We start from the raw sequence: 23,702 nt of genomic DNA on the forward strand, positions 1-23,702 counted from the left end.
GCTCTTAGACACTGGAGAGTATGAAGTATTGTGCGAACGCTCGGATTAAAGCATAAAGCAGGGGTGTCCAGCTCCGGTCCTCGAGGGCCACAATCCTGCAGGTTTTCCATGTGTCCCTGTTCCAACACACCTGACTCAAACTAATCTCTCATTGTGCAGAAGTTGGGTTTTGGATCCTTTTAGTGGAGGTCAGGTGTGTTGGAGCAGGGACACATGGACAGCCTGCAGGACAGTAGCCCTGAGGACTGACTTTGGGCACTGCTGGCGTAAAGCTTCATGTTGAAGCTTCCAGCAGCAGAATTTGAAGCTGAGAACACATGAACAGGCAGCAGGTTGTTTTATATCTACCAACTTTATATAGTTGGAGAGATTTCATGAGATTTAGTTTCTCCCACTGTTGGCTGTGTCTGACTGGCCCCTTGCTACCTCATCACCTGGGGCATGTCATCTTGGCTGATCCAGTGAAAAACGTGTACGTGCAGCAATAATGTGTTTATTTATTTTTCACCGTCAGTAATCTGCTGTCTGGTCAGCAGTAGATAGAGCCGGACAGCGTGGGTTTGGATCTGTTGAAGATTCCGCGACCCACGTGACGGTACAGCGACGTCAGGGGATATCACGATTCTAGGAAAAAAAAAATTTCTCCCTCAGAGAGGTCTAGCAGGTAGTACAGACCTTCCGGTGCCTTTTACTGGACTCTGTTCAAATATTAGTGTTCTTCAGGTTTTAAAAGTGCTTAATCAGACTCATGTTGTTTGTTTTTGTATTTCTTTATCCAGCCACGAAGGCTGTGACTGCACACCTTCGGTTAGAGGTCATCGTTTGTCCTGTGAGACAGAGTTCTGGGACCAACAGATCTTGTTTCGCGCGGGAGATTTCTCTCCACGCAGACACGCGCAGAGCGGCGGGACTTGGTGAACCATGGGAGACGTACAGCACCCTGGTCCGGGAATCGGGTAAAGTCTGGCTCATGTTGTCATAGCTAACCCAAAGACGGTGTAGTCCGGGTGGGAAACGGTTCCGGTTTAAACCAGTTTAAACTGTTGTGCTGAAACAGTCCAGAAGAACTAGGACGGTAAAGTTAATGTGAAGATTCTCACATGAGCAGAGGAGAAACCTGGAGATAAAGCTGCAACAAACTGTTCAAAAGCAAAGATAAACACAGAAATAAGTGTGAGAGCTGAGCAGAAATAGTAGAAGTAAAACAAAAACACGCTTTAAGCCTGTTGGAAAGTTGGGAACAGACAGGATATAATACCTTTTAATGTACATTAAGGACTTTGTTAAAAAGCATTAACAATGGGAATGGTTTTAAGGAATCTACGTTTATTAGGAAAGAATTTGGACAAAAATGGAATCAAACAATTTTTATTTGATTAATCTTTATTTTTCTTATCTAATTTTCTGATTTTATGTAGTTTTTTTAAATTCAGGAAATCCAACATGTCCAAAGGGAGTTTACTGGATGCCAGTAAAAAAACAAAAGATCTGGTGTTTAGAGCTGCACGATATTGAGTAAAACCCTGTGATATATTGGAATTAAAAAAAAAAGAAAGTTATTCAGCTGATGACATGAATAGCACTATAAGTACGGCTGCTGTCCTGTCATCTTGCTGACAGCGAACCTGCACTGATCTTACTACTCTTTGGGAATGTTACAGGAATGGTTTGTGTCTGTATTTGAGAGTTGTTCTTATTTTACTTGCTTTTATTGTGCTAGGACCTGAGTAAGTTTTTCAGTTTATCATATTTTGTTTACAACTGAGTTCAAAAATGGACAGGCTCCTGATCCAGGTATGCAGGTTGTACATGGACAGATGGACAAATGAACATGATTAGTTCATTTCATTCCTACATTGCAGGATCTATGTGACATACAGCATTGTTATGATGACATTCAAACAATATATATATATCTATATATAGATATATATATCTAATATATATATATATATATATATATATATATATATATATATATATATATATATAGATATAGATATTACAGTCTGTATTAAATCTTTTATATAAAATATATCTGTTTAGGTTGGGTTGGAGTAGAATTTGCTCAGCTTTTATTCTTCTACAGCAGTACAAGCTGCATTTAAAGACTTACACATGCACGTATCGCACCCTGTTGCCATGGTACGTGAAGCCATCAGACATGTTGGTTACGGCAGGCCATGAAACTAACAGAAGTGAAGCAGGAGTTGGTTTAGAAGATGTAGCAAAAAAGTTCTTCAGTAGCTTCGGAGTTGATGAAGAATTGCTTAGAGGAACAGAAGGAGCTGCTCAGATCAGCAACTAAAGGAAAAAGAGACTTTTTTTATTGGAGGTGTAAAAGTTCAGGACAGATTTGATGCTGTTTTATAAAGTTAAATGTTTAATTCTTTTCTTGTGAATGCGGAACAAGCCACATCTGACAGAAACCATCCGCTGCTTAAGAAGGAAAATGTGGTTTGAAATGGTTAAAAATGGTTCAGCTTTTCTTCAGGCTGATGATGAGCCAACAGAGCCACATCCTGAAGAGTTTTGTTGATTAAAGATGAACGACTTCTTCCTTTGTGCCCCTGTGTTCCTCTGTAGCGGTACGACCCGGAAGAGAGATGACTACCTGGAATGGCCGGAGTACTTCATGTCTGTCGCCTTCCTATCGGCCCAAAGGAGCAAAGACCCAAACTCTCAGGTGTGTGGACTGCAAACTAAAATATCCTGAAGGCATGGAGGGTTACAAGGAACTCTGGTGACAAGTTTCAGACCATTTGTGTTGAAATTTCACAAATCTTAGCTTGTCTCAGATTTTCAGCTTTAAGAGTATAAAACTTGCTAAATCTGTGAAGGTAAGAAACCACATCTGTACGTTTCACCACAGTAGAGGAAGAGTCAAAGACGGCTTCCTAAAGAACCTGGTGTTGTGCTGTTTCTGAAGCTTCTGTCAGAGCTCTAACAGAAAATGTTTCTTGTGACGTTACTCCTCCTCATTTCTTCTCATTGTTTCCACATCCCGATAAACTTATAGGAAATGATTAACTCAGTCTCTTTAATATACCAGGTGCAGCACGGTTTAAACTGTTGAAAACTTTTGATTTGTATCAGGTGTGTTGAAGCAGGAAAACATCTAAACCCTGCAGGATTGTGGCCCTTCAGGGTGGGGGTTGACCATCTGTGGTTTCGTAACCAATGGTTACAGATTAGCCTTCAATCTGTTGCCTTATAAATTACTTGGAAAACTGGAACCCAGACTGTGTACGGTTATATGATGTTTTTTAATTTGGAATTAAATTGGAATTACTGTACTCTCCTACGAGTTTTCTTCTGAACTGATTGTAAACTAATTTTCCAAAATAATACAGCAGGTTAGAGTTCATTGTCTTGCAATACACCATTTAACTTCAACCACATTACATTATTATTTGACAGACAATACATGAACAGATATAGTGTTTGGGTGATCTTAATTTAGGAATATTCAAATTAGGAAGGAAAAAAAGAGCTGCTTAACTTCAGAGTAAGGAAGTAGGCCATAAAGCTGTTTCTCTATGAGGAGCGACGGTGTCCCTAAAAGTAACGACAGCTTTGGCCAATTTATTGTGCAACAGGGCCATCTACTGGCCTACTCTTGTTACTACCTTACTTCTAAATCAGCTGTATAATATGGGAAATTTTCAGGAAAACATCAATGAATGAAATCGTCGGGGAAAAGAGTTAAAATACGGTAGTTTCCTGATCAAAACGGGAGACTGGACAGATAACTGGTTGAAGATGGATCAAGATGGCTTTAAAAATGGCTGCTGTTTAAAACCAGTTACAATCACTATTTTATGGAACTGGTTTTAAAAAGCAGCCATGGGTCAGTCATGACAACAGCCCGAATGGCACGAGAGTGAGAGGGGAGCACAAGTTTAAGATTTTAACTATTTGGAAACCACAATATTTCCAATCTGATCAAATGTCTTAACAGTTAATAATCCATATCCAATTAATAATCCAGTCACCAAAAAATGGGGCAAGGTTGCAACCCCCCTATCCCCCGTGCCAATTACCCCATTTGTCAACCCCTTGTGTAGCTTTTGTCACATGTCAGATGTGAAGTCTTCAAACTTTGTCCCAATGAACTGAATAATGATGGTTTCACAAAGCAGACTTGCTAAATTGTCTTTGTGTTGATGTTAATAAAACCTAAACAGAGGATTGGATCCATTTCAAGCAGAAATTCCTCCTGTAACGTATATTCAGCTTGTTCAGCAGCATCTCCCAGATAAACACAAACTTCTCAGCATCATTGTCTCCCTGGGAAACTTTAAAATCCAGGATTTCTGTCTGATGTCCAGCTGGATGAAGGAGGATCTTCTGCTTTAACTATTGCAGATGATCTATGCTTTTAACGTTTTCCAGGGATGATGGCGAGAAATAAAACTGAGATGTTGTTTTCATGTAAAGTTCAGTAACATTTTCTGATGTTTCCATTAAAAATGACAAAAGTATCTGAGACAAAGGAAGTGATGCAGATAGACTTCTTTTTTTTTACTGATCATTGTTTCTCTTATACTCTGTTCTTACTGGTATCTCTCTGTTAGCATGCTCAGCATAATTTTTCTTGTGCTCCATGTCAATGCGTGAGCTGTGGTTGTGCTATCTGAATTTACTACTCAGCATTGCTCATCTGGGGCAACCTGACTGCAGGAAAGGATCTGGGCAGGATATGGACAATGATAATGTATAAGAACCATATCTGAAGTTTTCCCAAGGGTGGCAACACTTTCCATCATCGTCTTTCTAAAGACTCTGTGTCTGTGACATCCATCTGTTGGACAGCATCATGATGTGGACCCCCTTCTTCTCCAGGTAGGCGCCTGCATAGTCAATCAAGAGAATAAAATTGTGGGCATCGGCTACAACGGCATGCCGAACGGTTGCGACGATGACCTGCTACCCTGGTCTCGGTCTGCTGAGGACCGGCTCGACACCAAATACCCATATGGTAGGAGCACACCAACTTTATTCTGAACACCCTACTAAAAAGGACCTGGTAGGAGGGAGAGGCTGATAAAGCCCGCAGTGACGAGATGATTCTGTCTCTGTATTGTCTCCATGTTGTTTCCACATCGTGTCCAGTGTGCCACGCTGAGCTCAACGCCATCATGAACAAGAACAGCTCCGACGTGAAGGGATGCACAATGTACGTGGCCTTGTTCCCGTGCAACGAGTGTGCAAAGCTCATCATCCAGGCAGGTCGGTGCCAAATGTCGATGATGTAATGATAAAATGCCACAAACTTCAGTGTATTTCTGGGATTTTCTGATAAAGCAGTTCAGGACCGAAGATGGTTTTTAACCCGTATGCTGGACTGGTAGCAGTAAATAAAGTCCAGTAAAACCAGCAGCTAATCAGTCGGGGTGGGAAATCGAATAGAAAAAATCAAATCTCGGGATTGGTTGCTTCAAAATTTAATTTTTTTTTCTTTCAAAAAAATACAAATAATCCATTATTAAATTGTTGTCATTTTTAATGTTTTTATTGATCTTTTTACATGTCTCCTTGGGCATCATAGCAGCAGAATGATGGTCTGGATACTGTGTTGTTCAAATTGAAATCAAGAAAAGCGATGAGCAAAAAAAAAGTTTGGTGCGTTCTTTTTTTTTTTTTTTTTTAAAGTCTACAAAAATTGCCAATATCGAATAATCGTCAGAATTGGAATTTAAATAGAATCGGCATCCAAAAAAATAGTAATCGAATGGGGACAAAAGGCGTCGCAGCGGTACTAATCACTAAGTTGGTCCACCTGGTTGGCTCTACCTGATAGGTCGGAGATGGAGATGTGGAGCTCTGACCATGATCTTCATGAAAGATCAGGCTTTGTCTGGCTCCAGCTTCTCTTTTTTTTTTTTTTCTCGTCTTCAGTCCTGAATGTCCTTGTCTGAGTCCTTGTTTTATCCGTCTTCCTCCCTCTATCCAGGTCTGAAGGAAGTGGTTTATCTGTCAGACAAATACCACCATACACCTGAGATGACAGCGTCCAGAAAGCTCCTGAATATGGCAGGAGTCCAGTTCAGGTACGCAGAGAATGACGCCTTCTTTTCCTTTAAGACACGGTGAGAGGAGGCCGAGTACTCTGAGCTGGTCTACAGCATTGATAATGTTCTGTTCATGGACCACCAGAACATGCACAAACTGCCTCACACATCTGGATGTTTACATGTTTCATATGAACACGCTTCACAGTTTATCAGCAGTCCACAGTAGTCCAGTTCAGAACGCCCGGGTTCACATTAAACAGTTTAAAACGCCTGCATTCATAATAAAACCAGCGTCAAACCGCATTCACATTAAACCGAATTAGAATGAACAAGTTTATATTCAGTCGATTTGGAATGTCTTTGTGTTTTTATTTAACCCATTCAGAACAATCTGGGTTCATATATAATGGGCGTTTTAACATTAAAACAAGTTTTGAACCACCAGATTCACATTAAACCAGTTCAGAACCAATGTATTCACATTAAACCAGTTTAGAACGAGTTTGTTTACATTAAAAGCGGTTTAGAACTGTCATGTTCAAATTAAACCTGTTTGGGACAACTGTGTTCAGATTAAACCGGTTTAGAACTAACATGTTCATATTAAACCAGTTTAGAACTAACATGTTCATATTAAACTGGTTTAGAACTAACATGTTCATATTAAACCAGTTTAGAACTAACATGTTCATATTAAACCAGTTTAGAACTAACATGTTCATATTAAACTGGTTTAGAACAACTGTGTTTATATTAAAAGCAGTTTACAAATATCATGTTCATATTAAACCGGTGTAGAACAAGTGCGTTTACACTAAGAGCAGTTGAGAACTATCATGTTCATATTAAACCGGTTTGTCCCTGCATGTCTTGATGATGTCTTCTTACTCTGAACAGGCAGTTCAAGCCCAAGAGGACGGAGATCATCATTGATTTTAACTCCATTAACCAGTCTGGAATGACGAACGCTACAGACAAGTAGAGATGTACCAGAGAGATGGAGGAGAAGAAGAGTGAACTCTTCTTGTGTTTTCTTCAGAGGAAAACTTCCTCATGTTTAATGTTTTCAGCCATTCCTTCATTCTGCAGCAGAAGAATGAAAGCATCCAGCAGGAACTGTCTGATGTTTGAAGGTTCAGGAATGAGCGAGTGGAATCCTTCAAGCCGTAACCCCAAAGCACACTTCCTGCTTCCTGCTTCTGAGCAGGTGAATGTTTATGGAGATGCAACTGTCTCAGCCTCACGCCTTGTACGATTTAATCTGTAACTGGTAGCTTATTCCCAGTTGTGTGTAAATGGAAACCTTCCTGCCATCCAGTTAAACGTCTGCAGAGTGATGCATTCAGTTGTGTGTCATGTATGAGGAGGAGGGCAGACATTTCTATCAGTGTTTGTTTGTTATGATACCAAGATGTTTTTCCAGAAACCAGACACATTTGTGTACTCTGGATGTTCTCAGCGTTCTGTCCACCATATCAGATGTTTAAATTTAAATAAATCGGGATCATGTGGTCAATTTTTCCTTGATATTCAACATGATTTATTTTATACATAAATAATCTGAGTTCTTCCACTTTTCCTCCAGAACCATATTCATTCTTGGTGTGGTAAATGGAAGAAGGTGCAAACATTCCTTAAAGATTGAGCTCCATGTTGATAAGATGCATCACACTGTTGCTGCACATCCATGATGAGAATCTCCTGATCCCATCTGAATCTGGAGCTGCAACGGTTTTCCATCTTCTATTGTCCTGTTCTGGGGAGTCTGTGTGAGTTGTAGCCTCAGTTCCCTGTTTTACTGACAGGAGTGGCCCCCGGTGTGTCTTCTGCTGCAGACGACTGTTGTTCGCTGGGCTTTCTGAAATACTCAGACGAGCATGTCCGGCTGCTTCAACTCCTTCCTTTGGTTGCTGCTTAACTTAAGAGGAAAACATGATAAAATGTAGTTTTGTTTGTTTTCTGTGGAGTCCAGATTCTCCACGTCTTTCAGATCCAGAACAACACAATAAAAACAGACTAGTTTCAAGGATTTTTATTCTTTACTGTAGAAACACTGTACATAAATTACTTCTTCTGAGACTAATATCGATGTACGGATAAATGGAATCTGTCAACCTTCAAACCAAAGTTAAACCAGGAGAAATCTTCAACTTGTCTTTAAGCATCTGGAAACAAAACTCTATTGGTCGCATTTGTTGTTTTACATGTAAAATTTCTGCGCTTCGAAGTTTCCTTCCAAACTTTGTAAACACATGAACACAGAAAGTTCCTCTAAAAGACCACAGAGACCTACGATCAATGAAAAAAACATCCACATCAAATTTTTGATCCATTACTGTCACGGAGGGTGACGCTCCTTTTACGTGAGCAAAAAACAAACCCATTGCCATGACAACACGCTTCTATCGCAAGCAGTTTACTACGACCTGACTGACGCAAGCATGAGGTCTACGATCACAATCTGCTGGAGGCCTTCTGGGTTACCGTGGCAACCCCACCTCCACACGCTATGGTCACAGCACAGGGGGGCTGAGGCGGCGTGATTTCAGAAAAGAAAAGTTCATATAATGGTCCATTCTGTGGTGGGAGTGGGATCGGTGTTAATAGTGGTATACATGTAGGTAATAGTATGTAAACACTTTTTTAGTTTTTATTTCCCCGTTTTCTCTGAAGCAAATGCAAAGTTTGTATATAAAAACAGAAAATCAGTCTTTGCCCCCCCCCCCCCCCCAACCATGTAAAGTTTTCGTCCTCTTTTTTTTTTTTTTTCACGTCTCTCTCGGAGAGTTCATGACAAGTCTGTTTAGTGGCTTCAGCCAAAAGGTCAGAGGTCGCAGTTGGACCCAGACAGACATGTTACCTGCACAGAGGCTTTACATCATGCAGGCTCATCTGCATGAAGAACCGGACTACTTCATCTAGTCCCACTGTAGACAGACGGCACACGCACATGGCAGTCAGGGTCGCCCAGAGAGAGGTGGAGGGCATGCAGAGGGAAAGAAAAAGAAAAGCTGTTTCCAGCTCAGGTCAGGTGATCGACCATCAGACATCAACGGAAAACCAGAAACGTAAGATCGTGGGAGCCTGTGGTGGTTTTCCAGGTTAATGTTTGACATCTTTTTGTGTTAAACAGAGCTGCTGTTAGTCCGGGTGGGGATGGGGGGTGGGGTGTTCACGCCGTGTTACCTCCTCCCTATCTCACTCTGCCGTAGGAACTGGATGTTGTTGGCGCTGTCGGCCAGTTCGGGGTACTGCTCTATGGACAGGACGTAGTAGCCGTCGTATCCCAGGACCTTCCCGCTGCTCAGCAGCTGTCTCTTCTCCCCCTCCGTCCACAGCCGGACTCCTTCCTCCCCGTCCCTCACACGCTGCTGCTCACGAGCCCAGGCGCTGGCCAGGGCCCTCTGCCTCGCCTGCTCCAGGATCCGAGCCTTCTCCTCGTCCAGCGTCGTCCCGTAGCGCACGTGCAGAGCCAGAGCGCCAAACTGCAGCTCCACGTCAGCGAAACGCCGCGTCCTCCCGTTCATCACGGTGGTGGACTGGGACACGGTCACATTCACGCCGTTCTCCAGTGACTTCCTGCCCGAAGTCAGCCGCAGCGCGCTCAGGTCGTTCTCCGGCAGGCTGGTCTTGATGAAATAGTGGGTGTCCCGCCCCTCCACGGTGAAGTGGAGGTCCTCCAGGTAGAAGGCGTTGTTCAGAACTCCAGCCACTTTGATGCAGTCTTCGTTGGCGATATTTAAGGCGTTGGTGACCACACGTCCCTGGACCACAGCAAACATCACCCCCTTCCCGATTAGAGACCTAACGGTGGCGAACCACAGCCAGGGCTTGGAGTGGTCGGAGTGCCGCCGGTTCAGCTGGATTTCTGGCATCCGCTCAAAGGACAGGAATGCTGCAGACTGACGGGTCACTTCCTGCTGGACACCGGAGATGGACTGCGGAGACAAAGAACAAGTCAGGAGTCTCATTTTCATGTTTTCATGTCCCAGCTGCAGGAAGAAGCAAAGAGAAGGACCACTTCATGTCCTGTGTTCCCATCCCACCCCCATAGTAAATGTATTTAGGTTACATACAGGCAGGTCATCCCACAGCTGACTCTTCTTCATCTCCACTGACGGCTGTGTCAGGTCAAACTTAGGAATGGGGAATCCTGGGATGGCGTTGTGTAGATGAAAGCCAAATGTGACTAACCAGATGTTCACATCTGTGGAAACAAACCGAAGTGTAAGAGTTTGAAGTTAAACTTTGACAGATGTGAAAACATCTGCTTGATGCATCTGTCACACTGGTGGAAACTCCATTTAGTAATAATGTTTGTATTTAAGCAGGATGTATTTTCAACATCTGTCCTGGGCTACACGTTCCTTCCAGCTAGCATTCAGCTGAGCTAACAGTTCTCTGGAGAACCTTTCAGCTCAGAAACGATCTGATTTACAGACTTAGAAATGATCCGACAGTAAACACGACTCGGGTGCATTTAAACAAACAAGTCTTTTCTTTACCTGACTGCAGTTTTAGTTGCAGTGTTAAACTGGAACCTGAGCTCACACAAGGCCACAGAGACTATTTGACAAGCATCATCCTGCACTGCATCATGCAAGATGCATGTTCGATCCTCACTAGGAGATGCTTCTACAGCTGGAAAGATTGTACTACCTTTGAACTGAATGGAACAGAATCATGGGTGATTTAATGATCCATCTGGGGTTCCACGGTCCCGCCATGTGTTCTTGTTTACCTGTGACGTACTCTTTGACCTGGTGGATCTTGCTGATGGGGTTGTTTCCTCTGAACATGTAGAGGTTGAAGGGCTGAGGGTCTTTAGCAACACGTGTCCATGTGCTGATGTCAGGAGTCGTCCATCTTAAAACACCATAATGAGGTTGACAAGAAGCAGCAGCACAGGAAGACTTTGTTGTACTTGAACTGTAATGGAGTAAACTAGTCATGGAGTGCTCACCTTCCTGCAGAAATGTCGTAATCTCGGTCTCCAAAATGCAGCAGTTTAGTTAGAGGATCGTAAAGACCTCCATGGAAGCCGATGACCAGCACAAAGTCTGGGTTGGAATCAAAGTAAATCTCTCCGTACGCCGTGTACTGTACCTGCAAACACATGGACACGTGTGGAAACATGTCTAACCTCTGATTTCCGTCCCAGAGGAAACAACCGTACCTGTTTGAGGAGCAGCCCGTTGTTGCTGAAGACTGCCAGAGGAGTCCCGGTGTTGTCGCACGCAATGTAAAACTCATCTCCGCTGCTGATCTCCATGGCGAAAACGTGACCCTGACAGCACACGACAGCCACGTTCATTATGTAGGACACACACGACAGTTACACGTCCACAGGTATTACATGTGAAATACAGTTTCACTAAAATTGCACGTGCACATTACTATTACACTCTGATACTTCTGACATCAGGAAGGACCTAAAATCATCAGGGTTAGTTTGTGAATCACTTCCACCTCCAGACAGAGGTGGCAGTGGTGAGCAGGTCCCCTCTCTGTGGTGCAACACGTGTTCCTGGCAAAGCACAACTGTTTTCATATGTTTGTCCTTTTCAGTTTCCAGGATCACACTGTGCAGATAAACCTGGAACAAGCTTTAATGAGATCTGATGATGATCTTATGGTCGACCTGAGATGCTGACATGCTCCACCTCTGAAGAGCTGGAGGTTTGTCTGGTTTAATTTAACTTTTGGTTTTTCTGGTTTCTCAGATTCTTCTTCTACCCGACATGGTATCTCTGTTTGCAGGACTTATTAAACGACTCTAGTAATCTGGATTCCGAGTTAAATCTGGGCTCTTTAGCAGTAGATCTCCAGGCTTTCTGGAGGTATTTGTTATTTAAACTGGTTGGCGATAACATATCATGTTCCCCTCTGGAACTGGTTTAATCGGCCATGATGACCCCGCTCCCGGGAGGTTTGGAATCGGCTACCTGCAGATCGTAGTAGAAGGATGTGATCTCAGAGCTGGAGTGGTTGTAGACGTGTGTGATCCTGGTGGGGTAGTTCAGGTCAGAGTAGAAGAACTGAAGATGTTGGCCCAGACTGTTTCTGGACGCTACGCGCCGACCCAGTCCATCATACCGGTACTGGATGGTCCAGCTGGCTGCTTTACTGTAGACACGGATCAGAAGACCTGAAAGGAAACATGGAGACATGATGATGGTACTGAAGGAGGATCAGAGACTCATTTTTACTGGTGAAGGTGAACTTCCTACCTTTGGAGTTGTACTCAAATATCTCGGCTCCTCTCTGTCTCAGGAATCCATCTTCATCCATCCTGTACTGAACGTCTCCCAGACGGGTGATTCTGTCCCTCAGATCGTAGCGTAGCGGCGTTAGCCGGCCACTGTTTCCCGGGTTCAGCAGGTGCAGGTTTCCATTCAGGTCATAATTATACCTGTAGATAATCATCATAAGTACCTTCAACATCACGTCTGGATGGAGAAAGTTCCGGTCCGGCTAAACAAGCCGACTTACCTCCACATCAGCTTCTCATTGAGGTAGACCGTCTGCAGCTGTCCATCAACATCGTACTCATAACCATATTTAGTTGTGTTGGCAAATGGTCCGATCTTGATCTCGCGCTTGGTGACCCGGCCCATGTTGTCGTACTGAATGGTGATCCAATACATCAGAGACCTGAAGATCTCATACTGGATCTCCTTGATGCGGCCGTGCTGGTCAAAGTGTTTAGTGTAGGTCATCACTGCTGTGGATATGATCTGAGGCGAGCAGGGACACATGCAGGAAGTCAGTCCAGCCCTCCCACAGAGACGTTCAGAGACAAAAGGACAGTATGTCACACAGCAGGGAGCACACATAGTCTTCTAAACGCACATGTATGGGGTTTAGCAGGTCGGCAACGGTCCTCGTTAGGAGGTCAGTAGGTCGGTTCTGGCCCATTTTATGGGGTTTAGTAGGTTGGTCTTGGTTCACGTAAGGGGGTTTAGTAGGTTGGTTCTGGTCCATGTAAGTGGGTTTAGGAGGAAGGTTCTGGTCCACATAAGGGTGTAGGTCGGTTCTGGGTTTAGTAGCCCAGTTCTCTTCCTCGTTAGGGGTTTAGTAGGTCGGTCTTGGTCCACAAAATTGTGTAGTAGGTGGGTTCTGGGTTTAGTATGTCAGTCTTGGTCCATGTTAGGGGGTTTAGTAGGTCGTTTGGTCCATGTAATTCTGGTTTAGTAGGTCGTTTCTGGTCCATGTAATGCTGGTTTAGTAGGTCGTTTCTGGTCCATGTAATGCTGGTTTAGTAGGTCGTTTCTGGTTCATGTAATGCTGGTTTAGTAGGTCGTTTCTGGTCCATGTAATTCTGGTTTAGTAGGTCGTTTCTGGTCCATGTAATGCTGGTTTAGTAGGTCAGTTTTGGTCCATGTAATGCTGGTTTAGTAGGTCGTTTCTGGTCCATGTAATGCTGGTTTAGTAGGTCGTTTCTGGTCCATGTAATGCTGGTTTAGTAGGTCGTTTCTGGTCCATGTAATGCTGGTTTAGTAGGTCGTTTCTGGTCCATGTAATGCTGGTTTAGTAGGTCAGTTTTGGTCCATGTAATGCTGGTTTAGTAGGTCAGTTTTGGTCCATGTAATTCTGGTTTAGTAGGTCGTTTCTGGTCCATGTAATGCTGGTTTAGTAGGTCGTTTCTGGTCCATGTAATGCTGGTTTAGTAGGTCGTTTCTGGTTCATGTAATGCTGGTTTAGTAGGTCGTTTCTGGTCCATGTAATGCTGGTTTAGTAGGTCGTTTCTGGTTCATGTAATGCTGGTTTAGTAGGTCAGTTTTGGTCCATGTAATGCTGGTTTAGTAGGTCAGTTTTGGTCCATGTAATGCTGGTTTAGTAGGTCGTTTCTGGTCCATGTAATGCTGGTTTAGTAGGTCGTTTCTGGTCCATGTAATGCTGGTTTAGTAGGTCGTTTCTGGTCCATGTAATGCTGGTTTAGTAGGTCGTTTCTGGTCCATGTAATGCTGGTTTAGTAGGTCAGTTTTGGTCCATGTAATGCTGGTTTAGTAGGTCAGTTTTGGTCCATGTAATGCTGGTTTAGTAGGTCGTTTCTGGTCCATGTAATGCTGGTTTAGTAGGTCGTTTCTGGTCCATGTAATGCTGGTTTAGTAGGTCGTTTCTGGTCCATGTAATGCTGGTTTAGTAGGTCGTTTCTGGTCCATGTAATGCTGGTTTAGTAGGTCGTTTCTGGTCCATGTAATGCTGGTTTAGTAGGTCGTTTCTGGTCCATGTAATGCTGGTTTAGTAGGTCGTTTCTGGTTCATGTAATGCTGGTTTAGTAGGTCAGTTTTGGTCCATGTAATGCTGGTTTAGTAGGTCGTTTCTGGTCCATGTAATGCTGGTTTAGTAGGTCAGTTTTGGTCCATGTAATGCTGGTTTAGTAGGTCAGTTTTGGTCCATGTAATGCTGGTTTAGTAGGTCGTTTCTGGTCCATGTAATGCTGGTTTAGTAGGTCAGTTTTGGTCCATGTAATGCTGGTTTAGTAGGTCAGTTTTGGTCCATGTAATGCTGGTTTAGTAGGTCGTTTCTGGTCCATGTAATGCTGGTTTAGTAGGTCGTTTCTGGTCCATGTAATGCTGGTTTAGTAGGTCGTTTCTGGTCCATGTAATGCTGGTTTAGTAGGTCGTTTCTGGTCCATGTAATGCTGGTTTAGTAGGTCGTTTCTGGTCCATGTAATGCTGGTTTAGTAGGTCGTTTCTGGTCCATGTAATGCTGGTTTAGTAGGTCGTTTCTGGTTCATGTAATGCTGGTTTAGTAGGTCAGTTTTGGTCCATGTAATGCTGGTTTAGTAGGTCGTTTCTGGTCCATGTAATGCTGGTTTAGTAGGTCAGTTTTGGTCCATGTAATGCTGGTTTAGTAGGTCAGTTTTGGTCCATGTAATGCTGGTTTAGTAGGTCGTTTCTGATCCATGTAATGCTGGTTTAGTAGGTCGTTTCTGGTCCATGTAATGCTGGTTTAGTAGGTCGTTTCTGGTCCATGTAATGCTGGTTTAGTAGGTCGTTTCTGGTCCATGTAATGCTGGTTTAGTAGGTCGTTTCTGGTTCATGTAATGCTGGTTTAGTAGGTCAGTTTTGGTCCATGTCATGCTGGTTTAGTAGGTCGTTTCTGGTCCATGTAATGCTGGTTTAGTAGGTCGTTTCTGGTTCATGTAATGCTGGTTTAGTAGGTCAGTTTTGGTCCATGTAGTGCTGGTTTAGTAGGTCGTTTCTGGTCCATGTAATGCTGCTTTAGTAGGTCGTTTCTGGTCCATGTAATGCTGGTTTAGTAGGTCGTTTCTGGTCCATGTAATTCTGGTTTAGTAGGTCGTTTCTGGTCCATGTAAGTGGGTTTAGGAGGTAGGTTCTGGTCCAAAAAAGTGTGTAGTAGGTGGGTTCTGGGTTTAGTATGTCAGTCTTGGTCCATGTTAGGGGGTTTAGTAGGCTGGTTTTGGTCCATGTAATGCTGGTTTAGTAGGTCGGTTTTGGTCCATGTAATGCTGGTTTAGTAGGTCGGTTTTGGTCCATGTAAGTGGGTTTTGGAGGTTGGTTCTGGTCCACATGTGGAGAAAAGGTTGGGAACTTCTGCCTTCATGTGTCCATAAACATGCCAGGTCCAAGCGGGGAAACTGCTTCACCAGGCTGTGATGGAGCGGATCGGAGCTACTTTACTGCCTAGAATTGGGGATCAGATTATTCCAGTCTTACCTGATTAATATCATAATAGATGACTCCAAACTTCCCAAACTGCTCCACCTTCCCCGATATGTCATCAAACTGATAGAGATCGATCGGCAGCGGAGTCTCGTTGATGACGGCTTGCATGCTGGTGACCCTGAAGCTGTTGTCGTACGTGTAGTCGAAGCGAGCGTTCACCATCCCGTCCTCGCTGAAGCGGAATATTTGCCGGTCCACCAGCGGGCCGATTTGCCGGTACCGGATGGAGCAGATGAAGCCTTCGCTCTGCAAGTTGACGGTTTTAAGAACGCCTGCGGTCTCGTCATATGTAAAACTGACTCGTGTTGAGTCATACAGGATCTCTGCCAGCTTGTTCTGATGAAGCAAACACAACCAGAACAAACCTTCAGGGCCGATCTTCAACCAGGATGAGCTACACCGATTTATCTCCCCATTGTAAAGAATCCTTTAAAAACTTCCTGGATCCCAGGGGGGGATCTGGACTCTGGTCTGGAATCGGATCTGGACTCGGGTCTGAAATCTGGTCCGGACTCTGACCTGAACTCTGGTTTGGACCAGTTGGTATTAGTCTTTGGATCTAAGATGCTCTGCTTGGTTTCTGTTCTCTGATCATATCACAGATGGATTCTGAAACCATCAACAGGATTTTAAAATCTATCGAGGCTGAAACTGGTGTGACGTGTTCAGATCTCTTAGTACCAGTAAAAGTTCCAGCAGCAGCATCTGGATGAGCTGCACATGTTTCATGTTCTCTTTAGGAAGTCCTGTTAGAAGACCATTCCAGTAATCCAGTCTACTGGTTTTACTGGGAAGTCCTGTTAGAAGACCATTCCAGTAATCCGGTCTACTGGAGATGAATGCAAGAGTTTCTACTGGTCTTGTTGGGAGACTGAATGGTTTCTGCTGAGATAATGTGGCTGCTGAAAGTCGGATTAACACTCCGTGGTTACAGACCTGCTCTGTGGTTTGAGAGCCTGAAGCTCCAGGTGTTTACCACTGACCCTCTTCTCATCCAGGTGTTTTTCACAAGTCACATGGCATGTTGTCGCTTTCAGTTACTAAACTGTCATTTCTAGGATTTTAAATCACATTAAATTTGGACATGAAATCATAATTATTTCAGGTTTTACACACAGATTACCTTCCTTGTTTGTCTGTCTGGAGTCAATATATATTCAAATTATTTGTATTTTTTGTGTGTAAAAATAAATACCTGTTTGCGATATTTGTACAGTATCCACCGTCCGGTTCCCAGATGGGCGACTCTGAAGAGCTGCAGACAGAAAAAGTCATGAATGATGTTAAAATCACAGCAGATTATTCTGCTTCTGATCTAAATGAGCAACCACTCAGATTCCTCAGAAGAACCAGGTCCAACGGACACACACCTGTCCATCCTCAGAGTAGTCCACAGTAACTGAGGCGTTGCTTTCTGGGGGGGTGTAAATGTTTCGGTAGTATCCCACGGATCTGATGGTCTGCATGGTATGTCGAGCCACGCTGGGCATGGTGACCGCTGACAGACGGTCCCCCGAGTCGTAGTCAAAGATGTACTGATGCTGACTGTGCAGCAGCAAGACCATAGACTGAGGAGACGGGGATGGACAAAATACGGTCAGAACAGCTGAAGAAGAAAAACGGGTTTTTATCTAGACACGGTAAACCATTACAATTCAGTCAGGGTTTATTCAGATAGCAACACGACTCAACTGAAGTCATCTCAGACAACTTTTCCTATTAAACCCAGTCAGACAATTAAACTAGTTTAGTTAAACCTAGTCAGACAATTAAACTAGTTTAGTTAAATCCAGTCAGACCCTTTAACTAGTTTAGTTAAACCTAGTCAGACACTTAAACTGGTTTAGTTAAACCCTGCCAGACACTTTAACTAGTTTAGTTAAACCTAGTCAGGCACTTAAACTAATTTAGTTAAACACAGCCCGACCATTAAACTAGTTTAGTTAAACCTAGCCAGACCATTAAACTAGTTCATTTAACCCAATCAGACACTTTAACTAGTTGAGTTAAACCCAGTCAGACACCTACACTAGTATATATCTTATATAGGATGCTGTTTGACGGAGTCAGACTGCTGTCATGGTAACGGTGATCAGAGATCAGCGTTTCTGATTAAGGCTGTGGTCTCCTCCTCTACCTTATCTAGATAAGTGTAGCTCCAAATCTTTCCATCAGCAAAGACTCTAGAAATGATCCTTCCTTGGCTGTCGTACTCCCACCTCTCTGTGGTCGGACCCCTCTGCAGACCTGTCACCTGACCTGTACTGCAGAAACACAAAGAAACAGCCATGTTGTCGAGGACTTCACAGCCACATCTGCAGAAGGACCTGTCCAGTTTAAAACATGTGGTGCTTACCTGGAGTATGTCAGGTTGACGGACAGCAGCTTGCTGCTGGGAACCCAGAGAGTCGGATGGCCTTGGGTGTTGTAGATGATCTTCAGCAGGAACTTCCTGTGGTCGTCATAAATCTTCTCTGTTTTCAACGTTCGGTCATAATCCACCGACAGCAAGTTTCGTCCATTTACCTTCAAGTCAGAAGATGCAGACAAAGATAGATAAAAACGATGATTGTTTAGTCTAATTCAGCACAGGAAGCTGGAGTCTACCCCAGCAATTAGCAGGTGATGGCCTGCTACACCTGGGCAGGTTACCAGGTAAAAGTTCAGAGTTGGCAGGAATACTCAGCATAACAGAACCTTTTTACAACCATGGACGACTCACATGGATTCTGAATTTTCAGAATTCACATAAAACCAACAGTAGACAAAGGTTTACATTGTGGTTTTGATGCTCTGCAAAGCCCAGGGTACAAGCGAAGACAATGAGGATCTGGAGATGCAACAGACAGGAAGATGAGGTGAAGAGATGTCCCTCAGGATGTTGCAGAAGGGAACTCCAGCAGCTAGTTATTCTGCAACGCCGCTTCTGTACCTTCTCTAACTCAGAAAGGCTTTTCCTCAGGCCACCTCGAGCCAGGCTGCCATTTTCCTGGACTGGCTGGATGAAGGTCAGATAGTCCTGTTTGAAGACGGCAGCTGACTGCGCAACAGACACGATGAATGCTGGATGTAGTTTCAGAGAGGATGTAGCTGACATCAGCACCACAGACGGATCCGAGGAGATCCGAACTCCAAGCAGTTGAAGTGTGGAAACGCCACTCATGCAATGACCAGAAAGCACCGGGAGTGGAGGACAGGATACCATGGGTCATGATCACATCCAAGGTCCCAATTCCATTTATGGTCAGCGAAAAGCCCCGCCCACATGCCGCGACCGAGTCCAGCCTCATCAGTAACTCAGGGACAGCTCATAAGCAGGTTTCACTGGAATACTGCGGAGGGAAGACCTGTATCCAGGCTGTTATCCCAGCCTGAGGGACAGCAGCTGAGACTGGACAAGCAGAGGTCGTAAAGGACCCCCCCAGCATCCTTTACTCTCTGTCACCTTAATAACTCCTCAGACTGAGCCAGAGGGGGTGTCTGAGATGTGTGAGATGTGACGCTGTGCTTTACTGTGTCAAAGACACCGGAGATGTCAACACACACAGCGTCCATCCATCTGAGGGTCTGTGTTGAGAGCTTCATGCCGGTGGATCAGAGCGCGTCTGGACATGACAGCATGCTGGGTGGAGACAGTGTTTCAGGCTAAGCAATAAGGTTTGCTGATAGAAGTCAGACAAGGAATGTTCTTTGGAACATCTCCAATGAGCTCGTTGGATGCATGACTACGTCACACAAATTCTTCATGAAACGTCTTTAAAATCCGAGCGGTCCGGCTACGTTTGATCTGACTTTGCAGAGTTCGGTTCTGATGCTCAGAGGTGGTAACATCACCCTGCTGATAGGTTGGGAGTGAATTCCTCCACAGGCGGCACAGTGTGATCCACAAAAGCTGGGCTAGCTTGTCAGTCAAGCTGCAATGTGTCAGAGTCCTGAGAGACGGTCCCGCCCAGAGTCCATCAGAGCTTCAGCAACTCCTCTTCAGCGTTGCAGTGCAACAGGAATGTTTTATCTGCACGGTCATCTAGACGTCGTCATCGCTGACAGCAGCTGTCCTCACTGGATTGGTGCAGTTCCGCATCGAGTCCACAGCAGCACTGAAACGTTAAGCTCAGGGTCTCTGACTCCATAAATGACGGAGAAACCGGTTCATCAGGAGGCCGGCTGCCTTCAGGTGAACGCTTCCACTCACACATGGAAGAGAATAAATCATTTGTTTCAATCCTTCAGTCTTGGCATCATTACTGTCAAACTGCAGCATGATGAAACTCAACCAACATGGAAGGTGGTAGTGGAGCACCCAAACCCATCAGGTTTCTAACTCATCTTTCTCTAAATGAGTCAGGTGTTGCTGGAGGATGTTATCATGTGCAGACAGTAGCCCCCCCCACTGGCATCGACACTGAGAAGATACAGTCTGGAGTGCCACCACTGAGACAATAACACAAACTTAATTATTGAGATTGCATGTTAGGAAGAAGAGGTTCAGGCATGACTGGCTTGAGTTTTAATGAAATCCCTCTAATGTGGATTAAATTGTCAGGTCAGGTGGTCAGAGGTCACCTAGTGTGGAAGATGGGTCGGTAGTGGCTCCACAAACTGGTTGGTTCCCAACACATCAGCACGAGGGCCGTATTTTACCAGCTTTCTTCCCTTGTGGGCGTCACCCGAGTCTGAGCAATCCATTTAGCAGAAAGTAGAAACTTAAAAGTCCCGTATTTGTGTCCAACAACATACCCACTCCACTGTCAACACCCACCCTCTGTCCACGCCCACTCTGGTGTTCCACTGTCCATGCTTACGCGGCTGTCCCTGCCGACCCCACGCTCCACACCCAACCCATTCTCCTTACAATATTTACAGATACAAATGAAAGCTTTTGCTCACAGACACATAAACATTGTGTTGTCTTTCCTTTCTGTCTGGAAGTTCCAGTAGATTTGGAAATGGACGCATTTTTAAAAATGTGTTTTTCTTGGATTTTATTTTCTTGCTGATAGTTTTGTGGATATTTGTTAGGCTCTCCATCTCCTCTTCCTGTGGCTATCTGAACGTCGTCTGAACGTCGTCTGAACATCGTCTGAACATCGTCTGAATGTGTATCATTTTTTACAGTAAACCATTTCATTGTGTTCTGCAGTAACATAGATGTTTTATGAACAACACAACTCACCCTCAGCTTTCTCCCAAACACAATAACCTTCCCTCGTGTCTGCTCCTTCCTGAACCTCCACTCCACCAGGTTCTGCCCGTTCTCTCCCGGTAAGGTCATGTTGCGTCGCGCAACAGTGGGGTTAGCAGCACCTACATGGATGGAAAAAAAATATAAATAAATATTCTATCACTTACATGTCTAAAATAAATGTATACATCTGGTTTATGAACTCATTTTGACAATGTGGATGACTGAGCAGCAGAAGGTTTGTTGTAAAACCAGTAAAAATATGAGAACTTCGTGACATGTTGGATATGCTTCACCTGTGGAAGGTTAAATGTGACACCTGCTATGAAACGTACCTGCCAGAATGTGCGGTTCTGTTTGGTAGTGTGTGTCCATCCCGTTGGCGTAGATGACCCGCAGAGAGTGATCGTTCCCGACCTGGTAGCTGTTACGCAGCTGATCTGTACGGGAACATAAATCACACCAGACCATTTTATTTCTGAAGCACCGACATGACATATGATGCATATATGCAGCTTCTCGTGGAAGTCAGAGAAAACTCAGCCTAAAACAGCAGAAATTAATTATTTTCATTCTAAAATATTCAGATATTCAGAGAAGCTGGTGAGAACATTTCTGATGACACATTTATTTATTTATCAGCCACATTTCTCGCTCTCTAAACACAAGTGTTTGCTTTTAGTTTAGAAATCTGCAGCTTTATTCTTATGATTTATTTCCAAACTTAAAATGTTTTATTCAGAAAAGAAGATTCCAGACAGAAGATGAAAATCCAAACCAGCGGGGATGCACCAGGTTCAGTTCTGGGTCCATTATTATTTTTCTCTACATGCTACATTCCTTGTAGCTGGGACCATCTTGTATGCAGATGACACTCAGCTGTATAACAGGCTGGACAGGACGTCCACCCTCGTGGGACTGGTCAGTGATGGACTTTCTAGCAATGGTCGTGTTTTAAACCCCAACAAGACTGAGACCAGGATCATGTCTTCTCCTGGACTAGACCCCAGGATCAGTCTAACTTGTCAGTCCAATGCTGGAATTCTGGGTGTGATATTTGATTTGTCTCAGAGCTTCGTCTCACATGTGACATCGCCGTCTCCTTCCTATTTCTGTCTGTCTGAGTTGAGGACTCCTCAGCGAGACTGGGAATAATTATTCCTTCCAGCTTGGACAAATCACGTCTCTGAAATGATACTACACTACACTACAACTATTCATGCAAGAAATGAATCTGTGGACTTAACGTTTTTTTCAGGCATTAACGGAACAAAACAAAAGACTCAGGTCACATTAAAAATCCGAACATGGTTTCATCTCTGTGGATGATTTAAGCTGCTTTGTTACAGCTGAGCACCAATTCCACCAAAAACCACTTTATGCTCCTTATTTAGGAAGTTTCTGACAGTTTGACGTTGATATCATCAAGTAAAAGTAAATTATTACAGGAGCTGGTTTAAAAGTCTGAATTTGGCTCTAACTTGGGAAATCTTGGGTGCCGTGTTGTAGACGACAGTGTGACTGATCTGGTTAAATAACTTTATTTATCCTTATCACAGGAACATCATGTTAGTCTGTGTATTAATTTGGGATGTTCATTTTATACAGACTGCACAATCATCAGAAATCATTGATCTGTAATGATTGTAATTAATGATCATAAGTGTTTAAATAATGACAGTAGGTCTAGTTTATTGTGATAATGTTCAGCAGTGGAGTAGAGATTGGTTTCCATGGTGACTACTGACTGTAATTAGGAATGTGATTAAAATGATGGTGGAACAAGACTTGGTTAGAGCCACAGAATAGATCTCCACGGTAACAAGTCCCATTTTAGTGCAACCGGACTAGGGATGAGCTGGTCCAGGATGACCAACATATCTTAATCCTTCCTGTTTTATGCAACCAGCCTCCGGTTTGTTGGATTCTGCTTGGTCTGTAATGTCTGTTTTCTCATTACTGTTTCAGGTTTTTACTACTGGAATTAAATTATTTGAACTATAATCTCAACCATTATTATTCTTGTCTGAAGAAAATGTGGTTTAGGACGCATTCACAGCAGCCTTTCTGATCTGAATCCTGGTCCGTTTGCTGGGAAAGTTGCTTCATCTGGGGTATTCTGACTCAGTCCGCAAACAAATGCAGGGCTCAGTCCATTTCAAGTGGATCGAATACAGGAAGCGGTACACAAAACAAAGTGCATGGTGGGTTCAGTGCACGGCATCATGGGTAAGCACAACCAAAACACACACGCATGTGGAGCGATAGGCGATTCTTGACAGGACAAAAAGTTCTGATAGGAACCTGATCAACCCAGACCACAAGGACCTGAAGCAGCTCCATGTTTCTAAAAGGTCCAACTCGCCTGAGAAGTACAGTGTGAACAAAATCTTGGTCTGAAATAATGAACCAAGTCTCCAATCAGACCAAGTCCGATCGCTTGGTGTGAACTTTAAGAGGTTAAAACTAATCAGAGCAACAACCCAACGACAGCTCCTTCAGCAACACCAAGAAACCACAATAATGGTGAATAAATGTGTCTGAAATGAGGAGTTGTTCCAACTTTTCCAACACCTTACCCTGGACCAGGGTGTAGAAGGAGTCTATTGATGACAGATTAGTTGTGATGGAAACGTCCTCTTCCCTCCCGGATGTCTCAATGTCCACGGCCACGGCTCCAGATGACATGTCGCCATGGAGATTTGTAACCACGCCAGTGGGAAAGGTCACGTTGGTCAGACGGCCCTCGCTGTCGTAGCTACAAGGACGATCAGAATCAGTTTCCATCACTGACGAGTACGACTGACA

The 23,702-nt window shown here is 43.9% G+C and overlaps 2 protein-coding genes across 3 annotated transcripts in view; one reads left to right on the plus strand and one right to left on the minus strand.

Moving 5' to 3' along the window:
• Positions 1 to 906: 906 nt before the first annotated feature.
• dctd (dCMP deaminase) lies at positions 907 to 6,999 on the plus strand (the record flags this gene model as incomplete). The annotated part of the gene is made up of 6 exons (XM_079264423.1): positions 907 to 956; positions 2,587 to 2,686; positions 4,846 to 4,981; positions 5,116 to 5,232; positions 5,957 to 6,053; positions 6,915 to 6,999. Exons 1-6 carry the CDS (start codon positions 922 to 924, stop codon positions 6,997 to 6,999), a joined length of 570 nt encoding a protein of 189 aa, XP_079120549.1. The 5' UTR covers positions 907 to 921.
• Positions 7,000 to 8,799: 1,800 nt separating this feature from the next.
• The window catches only part of tenm3 (teneurin transmembrane protein 3), a 150,742-nt gene continuing 135,839 nt past the window's right edge, over positions 8,800 to 23,702 (minus strand). For both annotated transcript variants that reach the window (XM_079265008.1, XM_079265007.1), the window contains 16 exons: positions 23,474 to 23,652; positions 21,230 to 21,334; positions 20,886 to 21,016; positions 18,069 to 18,238; positions 17,850 to 17,976; positions 17,083 to 17,280; positions 16,908 to 16,967; positions 15,704 to 16,048; positions 12,510 to 12,754; positions 12,248 to 12,429; positions 11,963 to 12,165; positions 11,194 to 11,304; positions 10,981 to 11,123; positions 10,759 to 10,883; positions 10,094 to 10,224; positions 8,800 to 9,955 (listed from right to left, as the gene is read on the minus strand). In XM_079265008.1, coding sequence (XP_079121134.1) covers positions 9,200 to 9,955; positions 10,094 to 10,224; positions 10,759 to 10,883; positions 10,981 to 11,123; positions 11,194 to 11,304; positions 11,963 to 12,165; positions 12,248 to 12,429; positions 12,510 to 12,754; positions 15,704 to 16,048; positions 16,908 to 16,967; positions 17,083 to 17,280; positions 17,850 to 17,976; positions 18,069 to 18,238; positions 20,886 to 21,016; positions 21,230 to 21,334; positions 23,474 to 23,652 — 3,211 coding nt within the window. In that variant the 3' untranslated portion in view covers positions 8,800 to 9,199. The remainder of the gene's footprint in view (positions 9,956 to 10,093; positions 10,225 to 10,758; positions 10,884 to 10,980; positions 11,124 to 11,193; positions 11,305 to 11,962; positions 12,166 to 12,247; positions 12,430 to 12,509; positions 12,755 to 15,703; positions 16,049 to 16,907; positions 16,968 to 17,082; positions 17,281 to 17,849; positions 17,977 to 18,068; positions 18,239 to 20,885; positions 21,017 to 21,229; positions 21,335 to 23,473; positions 23,653 to 23,702) is intronic.

Source organism: Telmatherina bonti (genome assembly GCF_933228915.1).
Source record: "Telmatherina bonti genome assembly, chromosome: 3".
Taxonomy (NCBI): Eukaryota; Metazoa; Chordata; class Actinopteri; order Atheriniformes; family Telmatherinidae; genus Telmatherina; species Telmatherina bonti.